Source organism: Galendromus occidentalis, unplaced genomic scaffold (genome assembly GCF_000255335.2).
Source record: "Galendromus occidentalis unplaced genomic scaffold, Mocc_1.1 scf7180000077525, whole genome shotgun sequence".
In the NCBI taxonomy this organism is placed as follows: domain Eukaryota; kingdom Metazoa; phylum Arthropoda; class Arachnida; order Mesostigmata; family Phytoseiidae; genus Galendromus; species Galendromus occidentalis.
This window is the reverse complement of record NW_003805513.1, coordinates 355,193-376,740: the sequence shown is the minus strand read 5'-3', so window position 1 is coordinate 376,740 and position 21,548 is coordinate 355,193. Positions and strand designations below refer to the sequence as shown.

The 21,548-nt window shown below is 52.1% G+C and overlaps 1 protein-coding gene across 1 annotated transcript in view; it reads left to right on the top strand.

The window, feature by feature from the left end:
• LOC108863652 (receptor-type guanylate cyclase Gyc76C-like) overlaps positions 1 to 20,711 on the top strand; it is a 33,885-nt gene extending 13,174 nt beyond the window's left edge. Inside the window, exons 4-21 of the mRNA XM_029112728.1 lie at positions 4,493 to 4,619; positions 4,712 to 4,873; positions 12,910 to 12,978; positions 13,495 to 13,747; positions 13,939 to 14,113; positions 14,441 to 14,594; positions 14,759 to 14,900; positions 15,303 to 15,426; positions 15,912 to 16,030; positions 16,674 to 16,852; positions 17,363 to 17,571; positions 17,701 to 17,840; positions 17,951 to 18,112; positions 18,249 to 19,097; positions 19,225 to 19,415; positions 19,661 to 19,902; positions 20,117 to 20,307; positions 20,434 to 20,711. Coding sequence (XP_028968561.1) covers positions 4,493 to 4,619; positions 4,712 to 4,873; positions 12,910 to 12,978; positions 13,495 to 13,747; positions 13,939 to 14,113; positions 14,441 to 14,594; positions 14,759 to 14,900; positions 15,303 to 15,426; positions 15,912 to 16,030; positions 16,674 to 16,852; positions 17,363 to 17,571; positions 17,701 to 17,840; positions 17,951 to 18,112; positions 18,249 to 19,097; positions 19,225 to 19,415; positions 19,661 to 19,902; positions 20,117 to 20,307; positions 20,434 to 20,711 — 3,766 coding nt within the window. The remainder of the gene's footprint in view (positions 1 to 4,492; positions 4,620 to 4,711; positions 4,874 to 12,909; positions 12,979 to 13,494; positions 13,748 to 13,938; positions 14,114 to 14,440; positions 14,595 to 14,758; positions 14,901 to 15,302; positions 15,427 to 15,911; positions 16,031 to 16,673; positions 16,853 to 17,362; positions 17,572 to 17,700; positions 17,841 to 17,950; positions 18,113 to 18,248; positions 19,098 to 19,224; positions 19,416 to 19,660; positions 19,903 to 20,116; positions 20,308 to 20,433) is intronic.
• Positions 20,712 to 21,548: the final 837 nt, after the last annotated feature.

Genomic DNA, 21,548 nt, shown 5'->3' with positions numbered 1-21,548 from the left:
CACACTACTCTCCGCTCGTTTCGCGGTCTCGGGCGTTTGAATATGTGAGTGATTCGATTTTCCGTTTCTCGGGTCGCCAATTGCTTTCCTCTCAAAGCGATGGAGTCCGCCGTCAAACTTCGATAATTAAGTTTCGGCCCCGAGAGCAGACATCTCGGATTTGAGTTTCGACCTAATAGAGCTCTCGCGATACCCGTTGGGATTTCTCCGGCGTCCGAGTTCGAATCTCTGCCCCCAGACATCGTTTGACCGAGCCAATCTAGTGATGTGCGTTTAACACGTTCTTGATCGCGATTGTTTCTCAAGATATCAGGCGGCGGAACTCAGGGGTCAAGTCTTGATTTCGGACTCAATCATCATCATACTGGTCTTCCCGTAGGTCAGAGGGAACGAGGGTTAACGGCCTCTATTGACCTCCCGAGTCATGTTAACTCCGCGGGCTTCAATGGAATGTCCCTGCGTGAATCGTAGTGGTCCGGTATGAGGGAAGGATCTGAACGAGTGACCAGACTGACTGACGGACTGATTGTCATATTGACAGCCGGTTCCCTCAAGGAGGCCGAGATGATGTCCCCTTCGATTCGAGTGACCGTCACTATGACGCGATTCCATGGAATGGCGGATGCGTCCTTTTTTCGAATGAGCCGTTCCGATCGCCGGCCTCAGTTTCCGACGTGACCGCTATGATAATGAAGACTGATGATGACCACCGAAACCAACTACATTATCAGTGGGTCTATCAGCATTCAGACTCAGAAATTCTCATCACGCTTCAGCGTCAGCGGCCGGCCGCGAGAACAACCGAGAAAATCTCAGATGCTCTTGAATGACCTCTCCTCGTCTGATTCCGGAGCTTTCGATGTATGTATGATTTTCTGAAGAGCCCTCCTCGTTCGCTTTTTGCTTACGCACTCTCACTTATGATTGGGCGAATCGTTCTTCGTCCTCGCCTTCTGAGGAACCTTTTAGCTAAACTTCGGATTCTCGTGATTCCGGATTCAGGGAAAGCAACAGCGGACACACAGCTCTCTGTTCGATAAGCCCTCTCCGATCTGCCGATGAGCGATCTCTCTGAGGTCCAATTCCGATCGGACTTTCCGGAAAAGTACATCGCATAGACTCACCTGTTCGTCCCCTCTCCCAATCCGATCTCGATTCCGAAGCTAAGCAAGAACGAGATCGTCCAGTCATTCGTACTCTGAGACTGTACTCAGGTCCTTTCGCATTGATTCACTGTCGTTTAGCCACAACATCCATCTTTTGAATCGGAAGTGCGCTAGGTGTCAAAACTGTGGACGGATACATCTGACGAGAAGTGCTCTTTGTTTGCTGCGTCTCAGTGGAGGAGAAAATCGAGCCTCATGTGCGAAACGCTTCACGTGAACCACAGGTGACGGAGCAGCGCGACTACGCCCGAAGTGCCTAGAGTGATCCAGAGGCCAATCCCCGACGGGAATTCATTGGCGAACTTTTTTCCGGAGGCAGCCTACACAAGGGGGACTCGCGACGAGTGATCCCGATTTCCGGACCGGAGACCCATAAAGTAATCATTGGTCTGATACCTACTTCGGAATTCTCATCAACCGCATGTTTCGCAATGTAAGGAGGCAAGCGAGGATTAAGTCTATTGAGGACCAGTATAGATGGGATACGATGCCTGACTGGCTAGGACCGAGTCTCTGCCCGACAACCGTGAGTCGGAGAACTTTAAGATACGCTGTCATCGCTTCAAGTTGAGCGATGATACACAATATTCCAACCGAATATTCGAAGGCGATGATTCGGTCCGACCGTTCAGATATTGGGGCGACCCCCTCGAATGAGCCTACGTCATTGTCTGCGGCTGGCAGCCGCTTTCTCGAAACCCTGCACGGCGGGCTGGGGCGGCGGCGAATCGTGGAGACAGATACCTGGCACTCTGGGTACGACTTCGTGTCGGATTCCGGCCAATCGATTCGGCATCTGAGCGTTTGGACTCTCCGTCCGGCTCACTCTATCGTTGAAATGGTGCCAAATCATCGGTGCAGCAGGCTTCAAGCACCGAATTTTCTCCCTATAAGAGTGCGCGGAGGCGGCCTCGCGTAAGGGCTTGGAGGTGTCGATTTTCTTATCAGATATCGCCTGGGAGAGCATTGTGCAGTCGGAAACGACGGTCGAAAGGTTCGGTCGAGCAGTCTGAAAGAAGAATCGTTTATTCCTTCTGACCGCGCGTCCGGTTCAATCTCGGATTCCAACGAGCTCGAAAAACCTTCTGGCGGTGTCTCATTCCGTCCGAGCGAACATTGGACTTCCCGATTGGTCTGGGAATCCTAAAAACTCCGATTATTTGTGTCCCTCAGATTCGGCATTCGAGAATAGAGGAGTCGATTCCGAATCGTATTTTTGGAAATTCCTCATCGACTGTCTACGGGAAGACTCACTACTGTTATTTTCTCCGTAGATATCAGTCGGGCTCCCGCCTCCAAGTAGAGATGTTGCTTGCCGATTCACTCGTGTCGAATTGATTCATCGACGATCACGTCAACCGCGAGAGATTCCATGACGAATTTCATAAGTTCATGTCTCCGTGGGTTGCGCCCATTCCCGCTTGGAAGTGTCAACAGCTGAGATCGCGGCGCCCCAAAAGAGCTTCGAGAGTTAGCTCGAGGACGGCTCGAGTAGAAGCCTCGTTTTCTTTTGTTTATATCGTCGTGATTCCTCGCTGTAGAGATCACAGCTTCCGGAACGAAAACAGCCTGAGTTCAAGAGAGCAACGACAGCAACCGTGGCTCAATTCATGGAATTACGCTCGGTGACTGCATCGAACGTCAGAGCTCTCCGTGTTTCGATCTCTCTTCTATGTGATTTCTTCGACCGGTAGGCACCAGCTGTGGATTAGCGAACTCGAAGAGAAAAGTTCCCCCATTGGGCCTATCGTCCCCTGGACCCCCCTACTGCTCAGATTTGTTCTACTCCTTGCGGTAGTGGCGAGTGGCGACGGAGAATTCACGACTGATGGGTACAAGCGCGAATTCCGTCTGTCTCGCATGTCAAGGCTCAGCGGGACAAGCGCCTGTTGAGAATACTCGCACGTCGGCACCGCTGCGACTTCACGCCTGGGAATTTTTTCGCCGTTCTTCTATTCTCACTTTAGAATATACTTTGTTCGGATGAGAGCTCGCAATCTCGTTCTACAAGTCACGTGAGCATCCCCACATACGACCATTCATGCCTTCTCCCCGAGGGACTGAATATGTGGAATCTACGGAGCTAAAAAAAGCGAACTCATCCAGCGAAAAATAAGTGCGGTGACCCGCAAGCAGGCTCACCGTCAGAAAGTGAGAGCGATGCCAAGCAAATGGCCCAGTCCGACTGCCGAGCAGAAAAAACTCGCGCACCAGGACCTTTTTTCTCTGTTTCGCCCTCGGCAGCAAAGACGAGAGAAGTCATTCAAGAAGCTCACATAATGCTTCTCGAGCGTCTGTTCGACCCTACAAGAGTACGATTGGAGGCTGCGGTCGCATTTAACAGAGCCCGTGGCCCGTTCAAGTTGATGAGAGCACCGGAGAACACACGGTTTCCCAATTGAGTCATCGTTCTGGAATCATTCCATGGAACGTCTCTGAGGCTGACAATGTTGAATCTTCCACAACGAGAAAAAAGGAGCGATCCAAAACAAATGTACGGTTTTCGTGAACAGTACGTAAACATGGCACCGCTCTCGAGAGATATTTCGGTCGGATTCCTCATCGGCGACGACAGGCTTCCCGAACCGTCTTTGGCTCAGGCTCCATCGATGCATCGATCGTCCCTCCGAATCCTTGTTTTTCGCGCATGCTCATGCTTTCCGGCAACTGCCTCCGATGAAGTCTTCTACCTAACCCACAAACTGCCACCCCGTCTCCCGGGTGGCTTTATCATGAATCGAAAGTTTTAGGCAGCCTTCCGGAAAATCCTGACACTAATCGATGGTATCCGATTTCAGTTTCCTGGTTGGATAGCTGAAGAAGAATGAAGAGGTCGAATTGTCTCCTGAAAAGGCGGAAGCCTACGGCCACGTGAAACTCTGGGATGTTCTGCCGGCCTCGGGGGTGCTTTCCACCCCCATCTAGAACATTGGTCTTCCTACTATTGGTCAGCGCAAGCGCTCTCATACCGACCAGCGTGGATGGCGGCAACGTCTATAAGTGAGTATCCCGCTCATGCGAGCCCCCTCGATCTAGAGGCGGCTCGATAACGAATAACATTCCTTTGCGGAACAAGTTATCGTTCGGAGCCGTGTCGCTGTTGTCAGGCCTTCCCAGGTCGACCCAACACGTCGCCTGCGAGCGCAAAATGAAGCGCCGCACGTGCCTCATTCAGCTCATGCAAATTCCTGGGGTTGCCAATGGCGGAGCTCATTGTCGAAAATTCGTATCATAACTCGAGAGGTTTTACTACCGGGGGAAAGTCTTTGTCACCAAGCCCCTCGGCTTATATCCCGTATCCTGATTCGAATTCTTCCGGCTTTCAGAATCGGTTACATAGCTCAGTTTATTGGTGAACGTGGCGGCACGAAATTGGGCCTCAAGATATCCGGCGCCCTCTCTTACGCGGCGGAGAAAATTAATAATTCGACGGAGCTTCTCGGAGACGACAAGGTGAGTATTCTCTGACGACTCGAGTAGATTCCCATCTCACCGAACGGATCGATATTTGCTCATTGGGCCATTTTCTCTTCCCTGACGTTCAGGTAGAAATCATCTATAAGGACGAGAGGGGTGATCCCATTCGAGCGACGCGCCTTGTCGTAGACATGTACAACGCAAACGTCTCTATGATTGTCGGACCTGAAAATTTCTGCAAATATGAAGCCCACGTCGCAACCGCGGTCAGACTGCCAATTTTCTCCTATGTAAGTGACAGACCTCCAACATTAGTCGTTTTATTGTGCCTTTGTGGGGCCACAAGCCGCCGGCTCCCCCAGCATAGCAACTTCAGATGCGATTCTGAGTTTCCCTAGAGCCCGCGATTCTAGTGGTGAGGCTCTACTGCCTGAAAGGAGCAATGCTTACCGCCATCGATCCGCTGTACTACGCCTAATACGGCGCAGAAATACGTTGTGCTTCGGCCTACACAAAAGAGGATTTGAAGAACGCGTTCCGATGCATAGGGTCCCGAAACGAAATTAACATTTGCCTGAAGGGCAATCGAATCCTTTCGCTCGCGGATGAGGCTACCTCGATGAAGCTTAACGAGCTGTTTTTCTCGGTCAAGTTCCGGGATCCGTCGAACTCGCTTGAGGAAGAGACCGACAGCTCAGCAACCCAGATCAATTTAAGTGTGCGGAACCCTCTGTTGGAGGAAGTGGATATTCCGTAATAGCTATATGCTTTGAAACACGCCAGCGCACTCACGCTATGTTTCCGGGACCCGCGAGCTTCATGGGAAAAGTAAGCTGCAGTCAAAGTGATACGACGTGCGAGGCAGGGCCGCCGTGTTTTCGGAATATTTTGATGGAATCTATTCACGAGCATGCTTTATGGTGCATTATCCCGCCTCCGACGTCGAACGGCTGTCTCCGGCTTCAGTCAAACTGTTAAAGAGTGTCGACAGGTCCGCCGCTCACTTGGTTGGCCGGTCGGTCGAATGATAAGGGCGCCACCGGGCGATTGGGTTTAAGCCGAGCGAAACTTCTATTTCGAGACATTTCAAAGTCCCTCCCGTTATCACTCAACGTCTGGAGGGTTGCCCTGTCTCTCATCGGGTTCCCGGAAAATAATTGATACGCAGCTTTCGTCTGCGCCGACTCGATCTTTTGAGCTCACATGTGCAGAGGAGATCTGAAATCCGAACAAGCTCGAGAAATGTACCTAGGGCCCCCGATGAGTTGATTTGGAGGGATTTCCATCACGGAAACTTGACTGCCCTCCCGAGAGGCGACCTCGGACGGTAATGAGGAGAGCTGCGAGAAGAATCATTGACATCCATCACCACCTCTTCCATGGTATGGCAGTCGGGCAGGACTCTGAGCGAACGCATCATGATTCCCATTCATCAATGCCACCTCGAGCTCACGGCGGATGAGAACAGGTCCATGCCGGTGAGAATTCCACACCTTAAGGAAAGAATGCCCACCCGATCATAAGCTGGGGATTGTTTCGCAAGAATTCGCGATTCGGTGGCAAACATTCTGGCTCTTGTTTTTCGAGGCCCCGAGGGCGGAATTTCGTCCACAGAATCTGTTTGCCCACGTGAAGTTCTGTTGACAAGGTTCTCCTCCCGCATCCGCCGAGCTTACTCAATGAATTGTGGCAACACGGAAACCTCCCGTCACCTGCTAATGACTCGTGCACTGGAGAGTGGATTGTCTTTCGGACTCTTCGGAGCGATTCGATCACCGTGCCAATAAGGAAGTTATCGGGGATGAGGGCCAATCTCCTTAGGAGAAAATTAAGCCCGAGTACACGATGACTACGAGCGTAAATGACCGCCGAGTTGTCTGATAGGCTGTATCTCTAATTCTGGTCAACATTTCGGCTGATTGCTTATCATCCGCCGTCATAGCGAAAACAACCTTGAGGCTCCGGTATATATACAACGGCTCACGTATTTCACTGAAGTCGAACTCGAGCTTCACGGTGTGTCGCAAGATGAACGTCGTCGGGCTCGGGACTCGGACAGTCTGGCTTCGCTCTTTCTCCCGTCCTTGGACGGGATGACGCTGCTACAGGTTATTATTATTATAAGGAAACATCTCCCAATCTGATTTACGACGGGATGCTCGACACGGAACTCTTCGAGTGGGTGTCGAGGGGCACTCGTGTGGAAATGAATACCGGTGTCCGAGGAGAGGTCTGTGCAGGGAGTTGCGAACCTTTTGGAGCGACGATTCTCCCTTACCGCTCGGTGGGGCTCCAAGTGAAGCTGAGCTGGTAAGCTAGAATTCGACTTTTTCCGATTGAACGCACCGCTCGTCGAGTGAGAGAACACGAACGAAATACCTTACACGAGGCACGGGACAGCCTATTTCCGGAAATCTTGGATGGGTTTCGAGACAGATGTTTCAAAACGGTAATCCCTCAGTAAATACTTTGGCAAGACAACGAGCAATCCTCTGGTGGAATCCTCGGAAAGACTGGGATACATTACTTGGAATGGCGAGCCGGGGCCGAACTCAGCGACGACCCACGCCCACGCTGATCTCGCCAGTGAGAGGGTCCGGGAATGTGCGGAAGTCCCAAGTAGCAAGGAACGGTGTGAAAGTGTTCGTTTCATGAGACTTGCGAGCGCTCCGTTGGGGCTTTTGTGCGGGAGAATTCAATGAATTCCCGAAGGTCGTTCCATCCTAATTAAAGGCTGTGGCTCATAGACAAACGGAAGGAGTGTGAATATCCGTTTCCTGCCCGTAAACCTTATTGGCGATCCGGCCAGACAATCACGTGGCCGGTCGTAGAGCTCGAGAGGCGGTGAGTTTTACACCTCGCGACTCGACGTTTTCGTCTTGCGACGTACTTCGCTTCCGCCATCAATTCGAGAGCAGCGATCATTTCGGAATTCATCCTTCCCATGCTTGTTAATTTCGACGGTGACGGCGTTCTGAGGAGGGTGATATTGGCTCCGGCGGCCTCGGAGCACCTCGCAGAGAGATTGTATTTCACCCACTGACGCTGATCGGGTCAGCCGCTCGCCACTTGACGGGACCCTCTAATGAAGGCCTCTAAAGGTCACGGTGGACTTACCACGGCTCACAAGAGCGAAGACGTATCTAGCCTAGTCGGTGCTTTCCGTACTTTCCTTCCTCGTCCGACGTGGATTCATTTCGAGCGAGCTCGGGCGCAATGAGAAACCGCAGGAGAATGGAGCAGCAGAAACTTTTATTCTCTCGAAGGCACTCCGGGGCTATTTATGAACTGCTCGAGCGAACCGAAGGGCATCGACGTTCCCGCTAATCCGCGGCGTCACGCTCAGAGCAGAAATTGCTTACGGAGATAACTGATATAACCATCTCGAATAACTTGGCAGGGCTCGAGCACCGCGTCACCTGAGGTGATGATCACATTCTGGTGTTCTTTTCTTCGAGCCGACGAGCAGAATTCGCGAATGATCGGAGCCCAGAAGTTAAAGTTGTAGGAGGTGAGTAGAGGAAGTCCCGGACGGATGGCGCGTGGTAGGAGTTTCGAGGGACCCTTTGGCTGCACCCCCGGACCAACGACGCGGAACGAACTCCTAGAATATGACGTTGTTGCCCTCGATAGAAGTGGAGACCCCCTCCTCCTAATTAGTTCCTCGTGTGAGCGCCTCCTCCAAAGGTCTGGGCACCGTCATCCATTCACTCGCATTGAAAGCAGCAGATCAAGCGAACAATGTTTCAGTGAGAGAGATGAGCGCGGAGATGACTAGGAGGAAGCCGTCGGGCCCTCTGGTGGGCCCTATGGGGGAGCTATATGGTCGCTTTTCGGGCTTTTTCGCGGTGCTGACAAAGAGGAACGGTGGGTGCCATGAGAATTGCCGTTTCGCATTAGAGCTTCTTACGAAAGTTGCCGTCTACGGCGCAACGCCGGCTTTCGCGTTAACGACCTTTCCGCCAACAAGACCACCGGGAGCAGCGATGGCGAGCGCAAACAACATCAAGACCTGTTTGAGAAGCTACTCATGAAAAAAAATTCTGTGGGCTCTTTATTTTTAGAGTACCGAGACAATAGACAATAATTTATTCGCTTTGGCTCGTTTACGATCGGAAAGGAGGGAAGGGGAGGGAGTCAGCGGGTGAGCAGAGGAGAGCCTGACAACTCATTCGTTGTCTTCAGAGGTCCTGTCGACTCTCCCACAGGCGATGCTACGGACGGTTTCCGACTTGGCGATCGACCTCGATAGGAGTCCGACGCCGGACGCCCTACTCTTGGACTGTTCAGGGCGGGGGACGAGGGGACGCGCTCTCCTCATGGTCGACGGAGTTCGGACACGACGCCGACGTTAGTACGCGACCGATAAACGTCGCCGGCCGGTGTTTCGACACGCCAGTCGCCCCGGATCAGCCATTCCATTCCCCTCGCGTCGTTCGTACGACCAGCTATTGTATCACCAAAAATGACGAGGTCTGGAAACGGGGGAGGATATAAGGCGGGAACGCCGATGCCGCGGAAAACGGCGCGACGTCGATCGCGACAGGCCACGAAACCGGGAGAAAACAAACTGAGGCGAGCAAACGAATCGCCCAGATCAGCATTGAGTCCAAAGCGAGCATTCCTGCGTCCAAGGAATGTCGAAGGAGTCGTGACATACGAGGAAATAGTTCATGGCAAAAGATCCGAGTTTTGCACAGGCTCCCGTATAGACGACGGGTGACAGCCACTGGACCGGCTACGATCGAAGCGTTGAATTCCGTCAGAATATTCCACGGTCTCGAGAGACTGCTGGGAACGCCATCTGGGAAGGGAATTCGTGTAGGAGGAGAACAGGAGCTGGTGGAGTCGGCCTCGCCGCGCCTCTAGTTCGGCGCTAAACACCTCGTTCCGTTCTGATTTCCCAAAACGAGTCCCCTCTTTGCTCACTCCGAGGGTCAAGAATTGATCGGAGTCCTTTCCTCTCCGATTGACATCCGAGTTCTATCCTCAGGATCTGAACTTGAGTCCGTAGGCCGACCGAGAGAAGAAGGACTCGGAGTTTCCGAAGTATTCATTCATGGATTCACGCGGAGAACCTGATCCCCCATACTCACGTTCGAGGAGAATTAAGGATTAGGCTCTACTCGCGGCGAACTCTTAGATCGCCCGACCTCTTAATGATTTTGAAGCTCTAATTCATGTGGTTCAGAGCATCGAACCAGGGTGACATGCCCCGATTGAGTTGTGCGTGCGAAATCGGAGCTCTCAAAAGGCAGGAGATGAACTATTCGGGGAAAACCGAGCGGACGGCGAATGGCGGGGAACAAGCTCCAACAGCTCATTTGAACCCCTTCCGAATTCTTCGGAAGAAAATTCCGTTATATCGCTCTGAATGGAAAATGGATCGGAACGTTATCAAGATGCACAAATATGCCACGGAGAAGACGGAGCACGGCGACGCAGCTTGAGTGACTTCGCAACGTTCCCTGCGAGAGAACTTCAGCGAGCGGCACATCCCGCCGAAGAATGGAATTTATCACCGGATGACACGATACAGCGCGTGCGAGAATTCCGCTCAAGAGCACGGGAATACCCGTCTGAGGCCTTCGCGTTCAGGACGAGAGACCGATAAAGGCGTCCCGGGCTCATAGAGTTCAATGAAGCCGTCGATATCGACGAGGACGCCAGCAGTTGCTATTGCGAGCAAGCAGAAGGAACAATATATTTCCCACGCCAAGTGCAAGATTTCTGCTGCTTCAGGCTCTCGCCAAAGTTTTTCTCCGCCAAGACCAGAGAACAATCGCTCGAGCGGATTCGGCAAATAAAACTTAATGCTGCCGATGTCGTTCGTGCGCCTTGCCATCCTCAACAAGTCTCTCGGCGCTGTGGAGCGGATACTCCTAGCCTATCGAAACCTTTAGACGCAGATCACTGCTCAGGCCCTCCCGAGAATCGGGAGAATCGCTCGCTCACATCGCCTAGTAGTTCATCGAAGAGAAACAATAAATGGCGCCCGAATCCATGATTAATTAACTCGCCGGGGGTCAGAAAATTGGCAGCTCGCTGCGTGAGTCTGACATCCCTCGGGATGGCTTACAGGCTGTGCTTATAGGACTAAGCCGTCGGGAAAGGATCGGCGATTCGAGAGGCAAGACGGCGCGGCGGCGGGAGAAAAACGACATCAAGATTGTACGGAACCGGTTCTTGATGAGGAAAAACTGCCATCACAGACAAATACAGCGGACAGGCATGTTGTTCGAGATCGAGCAGCACTCGTAACTCTCAACTCGCTCACTCGGCGCATCGTCCTCGACAGCCGGCCATTTGCTCTGTCTGTCGGTCCCTTCCTGAGTCTGTCAACAGCGGCCCAACTAGATGCTCGAGATAACGAGCAACACTTCAGTCGATTTTTTACCTCCGTAAGAGCCCTTTTCAGCCTGTGAATCCTCCGCTGGCGATTGTACGCTGGTGGTTTAGGACGACGCGACGGTTTGATCTCTTGCAAGAGGGCGAGTCAGTCAGTCAGAAGGACGGTCGAACGACCGGTCGTTCGCTTCGTGCTCTGAACGAGCGATGAGCAAAAGAATAGGCAATGTTCAGGCCGCTTTGCGTACTGTTTGTCCCTGTCGCGCCCTTGTTGTCCACCATTGGCACTCCACAGCCTCCATTAAAACGGGCCACGCTACGGTCGCATACAAGTCCGGCTATTAAGGATAGGGACATTTATGATGGATGATGATCTGTCCTGCACTCACTTGTTTAGGTGCTTGGTTAGCCGCCCGGTGAGCTCACCGGCTACTAACTGGCCTTCAAATCGCTCTGTGAGCCGGCTCATCTCCCGACTAATGCCGAATCGGAGGGATTGCAACAGGTCGGCCGATTCACTCGGATAAGCCCGAGCGAACTCTAGTTGAGGCAAGTCTCGAGTGTAGTGTCCTGTCCGATAGACAGAGATTTGGGAGAAACATTGCGCAGCGCACTGCGTGACCTTGAGAATCATCGGAACTTTTCGACATCCACGCCAGATTCTCCGAAGGCTTGGACGGTCCTCGGAGGCGCGATCGCAATCACTTGGAATCGGATGAGCTGTGTGAATGAGGTCAACGAATTTATTTTCTGTGAGCTGGGTAAGATCTCAGAACTCCGGCTATGTCTGCGGGGTGGGGGGCGGGTGAAAATCTCGGTCATACATTGCGGATGATCATGACTGTCGGCGGAATCTAATTGAACTCTCGGTCACGTAGGTCAGCTGGAAGTCGTAGGAGCATTTCGTTCTCTCTCGAGCTTTACTTCTCAGCCGAACTTTTGGTGATTCCGCGAATGTTTTGAGTGTCTCCTCGGGCCTCTGCGTCGGTCGACTCTCTTTCTACCTCGCCTCTTCACACGGTCGTCACTCCGACATCTTATTCATCTCCGAATCGACTGTATGCTCCTGCCGGCGAGGCACGTCACGATCGCTTGATTCTAGACGTTTATTGAACGAATCTCTCGGCAACTCCGTTCTCCCGAGGATCAAATAAGATCCTGGCTACAGCTGCGCAGATCTTCGCGAACATCCGCAGAAAGCGTAATACGCCTGTTTTCCTCTTCGGATATACCGCAATGAGAAATGCCCCAAGAACCAAACGACCTGGTACCAAATGTGTAATGAGATGAGCTGATGAGCTATTGGTGGGCTTTGCGGTTTTGATTCCGCAGAATCTTCGAAAGAAGAGCGTAGGGTAATGCATTCCCAACCAACCACAGGTTCGTATAGGGGACCTTAGTGCAACCGGATCAGATGCTACGATACGAAACTCCTCACTCATCGGCTGTTCGTCATGACGCTGTTGTACGTCTCTGCCGGTAGTTGAGCCGTCATTTCAAATTTGGATCTAATGTTTCACCCAGGGGATTACGATGGCGTTCTGAGCTCTCATGATATTCACATATACTCAGCTGGGCCTGTAGGCGAGTGGCACCAACACTCGACTGTCTATCGGAGTTGACTTCACGACCGGATCTCCCAACCTAGAGCTCGACGATATGGACTACTATATGTTTTGTTTTCGTCTCGGAGTCTCCCCTCGAGTCATATCGATAGCAGTCCTATAGCAGGCTACGCATTCATCACTCCGCCCGCCTCGAGCTCAGCGCAAGCGGGCCTGCCTCCGTGGTGGAAACATCCTCGTGGATCTTTTCCAGAATACCAGTGGTATTTCGATGCCGAGATGCGCTGAATCGTAGTCCTCAGAAGCATCGTTGAAATCGCATGGAGCCTAGCTTTCCTCTCTTCTCGGTCTGTCGGATGCCAATTCGATTTGAGATCACAAGGTTTTTGAAAAGATTCCTCTGACGTTTTCAGAAATGCAACGATCCAACCATCCGGCTCAAGGAGACAAATCTTATCAGTTTGGTGCCGTCAGAAAAATATGTGAGTCTTGTTTTCATATACCCGATGTCATATAATATCGTTCGGGAGTCTCGAGTCTGGCGCGTAGAGGAAACTCATCGTCTCGAGGACTGATCGGAGCGATGTTGACGCAGGAAAGAAAGCATGAGGAAAATTTCTACTCGTGTAGGGCAACCAGCTGTTGTCTTTAGAGGCTTCTTGTACCATATTGAAGCTTGGATGCTCGCGCGTCCTTCAGCTTCGTTTGTGGTGAGATACAGGGGAGAAAATTGATCCACGTTTCTCTTCACTCGTCGGCGCAATTCTCGCCCGTTCGTGGTCGACCTTGTGAAGAGTGTCTCAGCCGGCCTCACGCGACAGAACCGGCAGCCGCCCTCCCAAAGATTCCAGAGAAGGAGGGCTTCGGATATCGCTCCGGAAATTAAATCGGGTACCTTGAGACCGGCCGCCTCAAAACCGGACGGAAAGTCTGGAGACGATGCGGAAAGTCCGGACGAAACGATTTCTTCCGATGGTTATTTTCCTGGTTCTCCACAGGTGGTTAACATGTTAATCAAATTGTTCGAGAGGTTCAATTGGCGCAAGTTCACATTGGTCTATGAAGACGGCAATATGCGACCGATACGGACGCAACTCCGACACTTCGTGGACTCCCATCCAGAGCTGAAGTACGTCATGAGGGAAGAAGTGTACGCGTCCCCTGGAAGTCACGGCTGCGACCCACTCACCAAGCGATGCGGAAATCATGTTATGGCTGAGATCATCAGAAGCACTAAAGATGGGACACGAAGTACGTAAATGGAAGCAGGAATCCAATGAACAAAAATCTGGACGATTTCCCAGGCACGAGTTGAAGATTTGATGACCTGACGATCGAGACGCGACCCGTCAGGAATGGTTCCATTCCTCCTGGAGTGGCGTTACTAGCGCGGGAATCTCCCGTTCGACATCCCGCACTCATTTGCCAGTTTTCATTTGCAGTCTATGTCATGATCGGAAACATTTCGAATTTGTCGAGCTTCGGGTTCACGCTCGCGGCCATGGGCCTCACGCAGAAGAACGAGTATAAAATCATCTATATCTCAACCGAGTTCTTCATCGACGACGTCAATGAGCTCCTCCAATATGGTGCCTCGCCGTTCACTCCGTGGTACAAGTGAGTATATCTGTTACATGTCAGGAGCCTTCCTGTCCGTAAATGTTCGACGTCGCTCACTATCCCTGTCTTATTCGCCTGTCGCGAAAATGTGAGCCTTCGAGGGATGAACAGCTCTTCTGAGTGACGGGCGAGGATCGGATCGACATTCGGAGTACAAAGGACGTCTGTCACAGTCAGACGATTGCCGGCTCCGTAAATTAGCTCCATTGTTGGGATACATTGTTGAAAGGGCGGCTGGGCTCGTACGCTACCGGTTCGGCTCCATTGGGCGCTCCGGGCAGAATGCAGAAGGCGTGCAATATGAAGGATGTGTAAACCTTTAAGGTACGGACAGAACATAGGCATGAACCATGTGCTGGCCATTGTTCCCCGCGCACCCAAGGGAGTCATCAAGAACGATCAGTTCGAAAACATTGTGCGGGAGCACAATCAATCACCGACATTCAAGCTGTCGTCTCCTCCGAACCTCGGCAAGAAGGTGAGCGACTTTTGCTGTCTTTCTCTCAATATTACGCATTTCTGGGGAGATGTATTCACACGCTCGAGCCTGAACATCTCCCCTCCCCCCATACGATTAACATTCTTCATAGAGATATGTGCTAACAATGAGCTGCTCGAGCGCTAAAAGTAAGCTCCTTGCAGAAAATATCCATTTTCGCCTATTACCTCTATGACTCCCTGATGACTTGGGCTCAAGCCGTCACTGAGATTCGGAAACAAAAGAAGGATTGGGCCGACGGTGCCGTCGTCGCTCAGCACATCCGCAATACAACTGTCATCCCGAGTAAGTAGCGAACTATCACCGACGATTGGCAGCCCTTTCTCCATGAGGGCTCGCTACGCACCATTGAAAAAAACCAATTGAGTCCCGCGGGGAATCGGAAGTTCCGAGTTCCGAATCTTCCCTCGGATGGAGTTCTCCGGTCTATCTCTTTAGCCTCCTCCCCCGGATCTCTTTGCGAGGAAGACGGACATTCCTGGTAGCTTTTTGTCTCCTCTACTCTCTTCCTAGGGAGATGGATTCCATATTCATCATTGCTCTCATTGCGTCGACTCCGATTTCGTCGTCGAATGCAGACCCGACTCGCGGAGCCGAGACCGAGCGTTGGGAGTCGGAGGTAGACGACTCGGAGAACTCGTCAGAGTGTTGTCGGAGCTTATTGATGAAAATTTCCTCCCCTCCCAGGCTTGACGGGAATAAATTTGACTCTGGAGAAGGATGGACACGTCGTTGGGGAATACGAACTACTCAGCCTCGATTACCCTGAGGATCCTCGATCGAAGGTTGGAAGGTTCAGCGTTATCGGACGGTAGGTCTTGAGCTTAGTTGAATTTTCGCGTAGATCCGGGGAGATTGGAATCGATGAGACGGTCGGTGGTCTAATTTCAGCGGAGTTTCCCATCCTCGGAAACCCCCCGCCGTCTTTATTCGGCTCCGCGTCTCGTCATACCCATTTTCTATTCTCGGCTCTTCTCTAAGGGATTCTCGGCTTCCCGGGATCGCACGACGTAAAGAGCTTGAATTCTTGTTCTGGACCGCTGACGCGTCAGAGCGTAAGACAGTCAGTGATCGATGCTCACCGAGATTCCTTGTTTCCGTTCTACCAAATGACGCAAATGGAGCAAGCAGCAGCTCTACGATGAGCATTTTCTCCGTCGTATGCATCTCCGTTGCTCCGTTCCCTAGAACGAGCTGCTGCGGATGAATGTCCTTCGGGGTTTCGCTGCGCATCCTCCGGGTTCGGGAGTGAGCGCCCCCGCCGACGAGCATTTGATTGAATTCGCGTTTTTTCAGCTTCTCCGTGCATAATGAGACCGTAAATCTCACCTTGAAGGTCGATCCGTTCGGAGGCGCGGTGATCCTGGACGAGCCGCTTTGTGGATTCGACGGAGCTAAATGTCCATCCGAAAAGGGTGAGTGGAATACAGTAAAAGCTCGTTACTACGAACACGACGGGACCGACGACACTGGTTCGTTGTACCGCGTTTTCGCTGTAACGAATGCCGCTCAACACTTTCCCTATGGCGGGCTGGCCAAAGGAGGAGAAATTCCTTGTTCGCTGTACAGAGAAATTCGTTGTAATGGGGGTCGTTATAACGAGCTTTTACTGTATGCGCAAAATCAACTCAGTCAGACCATCTCTCGTTGCGATACACTTGTGAGCGGATTGTAGTCTTGCTCGAGGCCATCCGCCTGTGGAGTCTCGACGAACCCCGTCCATTCCTCGGCGTCCCCGTCGCCGACATCTGACCCGAGTCAGAGCTTATTGGAACCGCGGAATGCCGACTCGTGAGTAAATACCGAGTAGCCCCCGCGGCTCGTGCTATCGTTGCCTGCGAGAAAAAGAGTAGGGACGGAAGAAGAAATGCGATAGGCCGACGAGCGCCCCCGGAGGCTACAGGCCTGGTCTCGGCTCTTCGCCAATAATCACTGAATCAGCGCACTTGCGGCGGGCGGTCGGAAAGCGTCGCTCCCGCGGGACGCGTCGTTCCCTGCAGGTCGAGAAAGCATGCCGCCAGCAACCTTTAACTCTAATCGCTTATTCTTATTTGACAGAATTCATCCGGAAAATAACTGCCGGCATCCTCCTTGCTGTTTTTGCGGCGCTCAGCTCGGGAATATCGCTCTTGTACCGATATTGGGAGTACGAGCAAGAGATCTCCGGTCTGCTGTGGAAGTTAGACCGGAGTGAGCTCAATCCTTACAAAGGCGGCAACATATCGGCCTTCAGCAAGGTGAGCTTAACAATCTGATCGTTCTTATCTTGAATATGGGCGCGAAGACCGTACGGAAGATTAGCAATGGAATCCCTGAACGACACGGAGTGCCGGGGAGGTGGGCGAATGTCCGACCAAACATACGGAACTGTATCCAGCCTGAATGGTTTTCATCTCTGTATATCGGGTGACTCCGTGGAGACGTCGCCAAATCCGCCGGCCCGCGGCTCAATCCTGCAGATAGACGCACATGTCGAAACGGCGGCGTCGGTTTACGAAGGCGTGCTCCACGGGCGGCACAAGCAGCTCCCACATTCCCATGGCCTATGCCGACGTCTCCGGTTCCATCAGAACACCGATGCTCTGATTCGAGAGGAAAAGAAATCCGATTTCCGCGGCTGACTAATACGGTCGATGTTTTGATTCCGACCTCTGGCGTCATTCATGGGAATGTTTTCGCTCTCATCTGTCTCCCCATGGAATAGGAGTGCCAACGCATTAAAGCAGGGCTCAATTGCCTCTTTGCAGCTCAGCATCGTGAGTCAGGCATCGGGTAACTCTTTCGCTTTCACCCCAACCAACAATTTGGAGATATGCCTTTATCAAAGAACTAGGGTCGTCGTGAAAACGCTGCAACTCTCGCGGAAAACTGCCGGAGATATCCCGAGAGACATGAAGAAAGAGATGAAGATGATGCGTAGGATGAGGAATCCTAACGTGAATCCTTTCATTGGAGCGTAAGTTCCTGCGGATGGGAATATTGTCCCAGTGATCATTGAGTCGAGGTTCCTAACGAATTCCTATGAAAAATTCGCCCAATCAGAAAAATAACTCTGCTTCTTCGATTCACTATCTCTCTCCCTCAGATATATGGCTGGACCGAATCAGATTCGCATCTGCTCCGAGCACGCGCATAAAGGCAGTTTACAAGACGTCCTCGAAGACGAAGAAGTCTTCAAGCTGGATCACATGTTCATCGCGTCGATAGTCACAGACCTAGTCAAAGGTAGAGCGGCATTCGATTTATTGCTTTGATGACTGGGACCGACCGACCTCAAGGGTCCGTTGTCAGCCTGTGGACTCACACTCATGTGCGCCGATATCATTAACTCACAGGAATCGAATACATTCATCAGTGCCCGCTCAAAGTCCACGGTAATCTAAAATCAACGAACTGCTTGATAACGAGCAAGTGGACGCTCCAACTATCCGACTTCGGTTTGGTTGCATGTCGCTACAATACGGAAGATCCTTCTGATACAATACAGTATTTCAAAGGTGGGTACCGGTCAGAACGTTTTACGGTTTCGTCATTGACAGGCTGCGTGATTCTGGTCGCGCCACCCCCGTCTCTTTCTGGACGATCCCCCGTCTCTGATGCATTCACTCCATTCACTGGCTCATTTTGCGACAGGTCAACTGTGGCGCTCCCCACAGATACTACGGGCTCGAAGAACAAAAGGATTTGCGCACCCTACTCAGAGAGACGACATCTACTCATTCGCTATAATAATGCACGAAATCATGAGTCGCAAAGGCGTTTGGGGCTCGATCGGCTTGACCCCAGAAGAGATCGTAGACAGAGTCTGCCAGATCCTACCCGAAGGAAAGGATCCTATCAGGCCGCCCATCGACGATATGCAGTGCCAGGATTACGTCTTGAAGGTGGTCACCGATAGTTGGCATGAATCACCCGAAGAGCGTCCTGATATCACGAGCATCGCAACGAACTTGAAAGGAATAAGACAAGGCTTGAACGACAATCTCGTGGACAATATGGTGACGAGATTGGAAAAGTACGCGAACAACCTCGAGGGGCTCGTCCAAGACAGAACGAAAAAGCTCGAAGACGAGAAGAAGAGAACAGAGAGATTGCTTCATCAAATACTCCCCGAGAGCGTCGCTTTCCAACTCATAGCCGGCAATTATGTCGACCCGGAAAGTTTCGAAGCCGTGACAATATATTTCAGCGACATCGTCGGCTTCACCGACATGTCGTCAACCTCGACACCGATGGAAGTTGTGGATTTCTTGAACGACCTCTACACTCTGTTCGATTCAATCATTCGGAACTACAACGTTTATAAAGTCGAGACAATCGGCGATGCCTACATGGTCGTGTCCGGCCTTCCGGAGCGCAACGGCGACGACCACGCGAGCGAAATCGCTCTGATGGCGCTCGAGCTCTTGGACGCAATCAAAACGTTCAAAATCCGCCATCGGCCAGAGCAGCAGCTTAAGCTCAGGATCGGTCTCCACACAGGTTCGTATATCGGGTCGGGAGATGTTTCCTGGAAATCCATCGCAAAAGCTGATCCTCCTGTGTCCTCATCCTGTGTCTCCGGAGAGCTGTTCGTTTATCTAACTTTGAAGCGCCGTTCCAATTTTAGGTCCAGTCGTCGCAGGTGTGGTGGGACTCACCATGCCTCGCTATTGTTTGTTCGGAGACACGGTCAATACGGCTTCTCGAATGGAGTCTACCGGAGAAGCCCTCAAAGTTCATGTCAGTTCAAAAACCAGAGAACTCTTAGATTCGATCGGAGGATTCGACCTTGCCTGCCGAGGCTATGTGGAGATGAAGGTGAGTTCGTCGGCGATCTCCCGCGCTGCGAGAGGCAGCCTCGCGTTCTCAGCCCCACACGCGGTGTGTGACTGACAGTCAGATCGGAGGCTTGTGGAGGGTCTTGGACGCGTTGAGAGTCCATGGCTGCGGCGAGCTGTTCTCATGAGCCTCGGCGGATCTCCGGATTATCGAAATAAGGATCGCGGATCCCCTGCAGGCATTCCATATCAACGATCGCTCACTCTCCCAATTTATTGTTACAGGGCAAAGGGGCTCAGTTGACCTACTGGCTGACGGGACATCGCGATGGAACCCCGAAGAGATTAGAAGGACCATTGCCGCCCGTGAAACCTCTGTACAACGGCCTCGTCCGGGAAGGCCAGGAGAGTCGACGAGCTTCGTTGATTCCTCTCGGAGATTCCACGAGAGCCAGAACGGCTGAGCTCTTACCAAATGGGGGAGTCAAGAGCAGATTGCCTCATAATAATTCTCTCATCACCAAACGGTAAGCCGGATATCAGATTGTCTGATATCTCAACGTACTCGACGGGAGGAATCAGAATCCTATACCAGAACAATGGGGAGACGCTCCCCACAGACTTTGTCAGACGTCGGGTTCAAGCTACCACTGCGCAGCGTTTCTCTCTTGCGTTTTATTCCTTCTCGATCGGGTGAGTGAAAACAGGAAGGAAATCTGAAAATACGTCGGTACCTTGCAGGCCTTCGCAAACGAAATTACAACAGCCGAAACATTCCGCGACACCACCATTCTTCATTAACATCGGGGAAGTCACGAACGAAGATCATCCGGGGACCAGTGCCGAAGAGGACGACGCCGGCATAGTATTTTCCGCCAGGGAGACCACCGTCTCCTTCGACACCAACGGCCCCACGAAAATCAGGCGGAACGGTCAGTAATTCGATCAGTCCCCAATCTAGAGCGTCTCCGAAGGGTGTCTGCGTCAAGATGCTTCCTGAATATTCCAATCTCGGGTGACGGTGCTGCTGCAGACTAATTATGTCCTCCGATCCACAGGTAGCACACTAAGTCGGGGCAACGATGACAGCATGGCTCCCCTGCTGCCGCGTCCCGTGCGCCGCGCGAAACTCGACGGCAACCTCGCACAACGGTGCCATTCGTTGGACAATGAACTTGCATCCGGGGTCCCGGGCGAGAATAGGACGGGCGAGAATAGGGCGGGCGAAAGCAAGCCGAGCGGGAGCGGTACGGGCAGCCGCATCAAGAGCGCCGTACAAGAGCTACTTAATTTGAACAACAATGGTGGCCATGGAGATCGGGAGAGCATTGTGTAGGCGCTAAGGAAAATTAACGACAGCGAATCACAGCGAGAAAAGATCAGAGCACGCCGAAGTGCAAACATTCCGTCCACGTCAGTTCCGGAGCAGCGTTCGCCCCTCATTCTCCGTGTGATTGGGAGCCTGTTCATTCCAAACTCAGAAGATGTTCGCATGGATCGATGCCGCATTGCTCAGTGGCAATCATCCCTGTTTACAGAAGAACTCTCCTCCACCGGATAGACGTACCCCCATACTCTTTCTTTCGAGACATTGGCAGATCTCGACCACGAGACAAGAGGTCCCGCTCTGGCTTCTTCCCCGCCGTACATGGCTCACGATGGTAAATGAAAAAATCGTTCCTGATCGACAAGACCATCGACACCGGTGAAATTTCGTGTGCTCATGCTGCCAGAACTCACCAGTCCCATAATCAGCTGAGTTCATGGCGAGCCCGCGGAACGGTAGCCGTTCATCACAACCTGAGCCAGGCGATTGAATTTCTCGATCCGTCCCTCGGGACACCGATCAGGTGGAATTTCTTCCCCCCTAATCCTATGGGAATGATGATTTCGCGGCTTCGCCCTCACAGAGTGCCAAGAAGAATGGATCAAAAGTTTGCCTCCCGACGACCTCAAGACGGAAGCATGCATGAAGGAAAATACTTAATTTCTTGATTACTCCCTCAGTCCTAGAGAGCCTTCTCCCAGAGGAGGAGAAACGAAGAACTCCCCGGAGATGACTTGTTCGTTGTACAGATCATGTAGATAGTATTGTTAATGTTGACAGTGTTCCGATTGTTTCTGAGTACACCCTATTCGATGGGAAGAGCCCCTTTGCGGGTTTTCCCGGTAG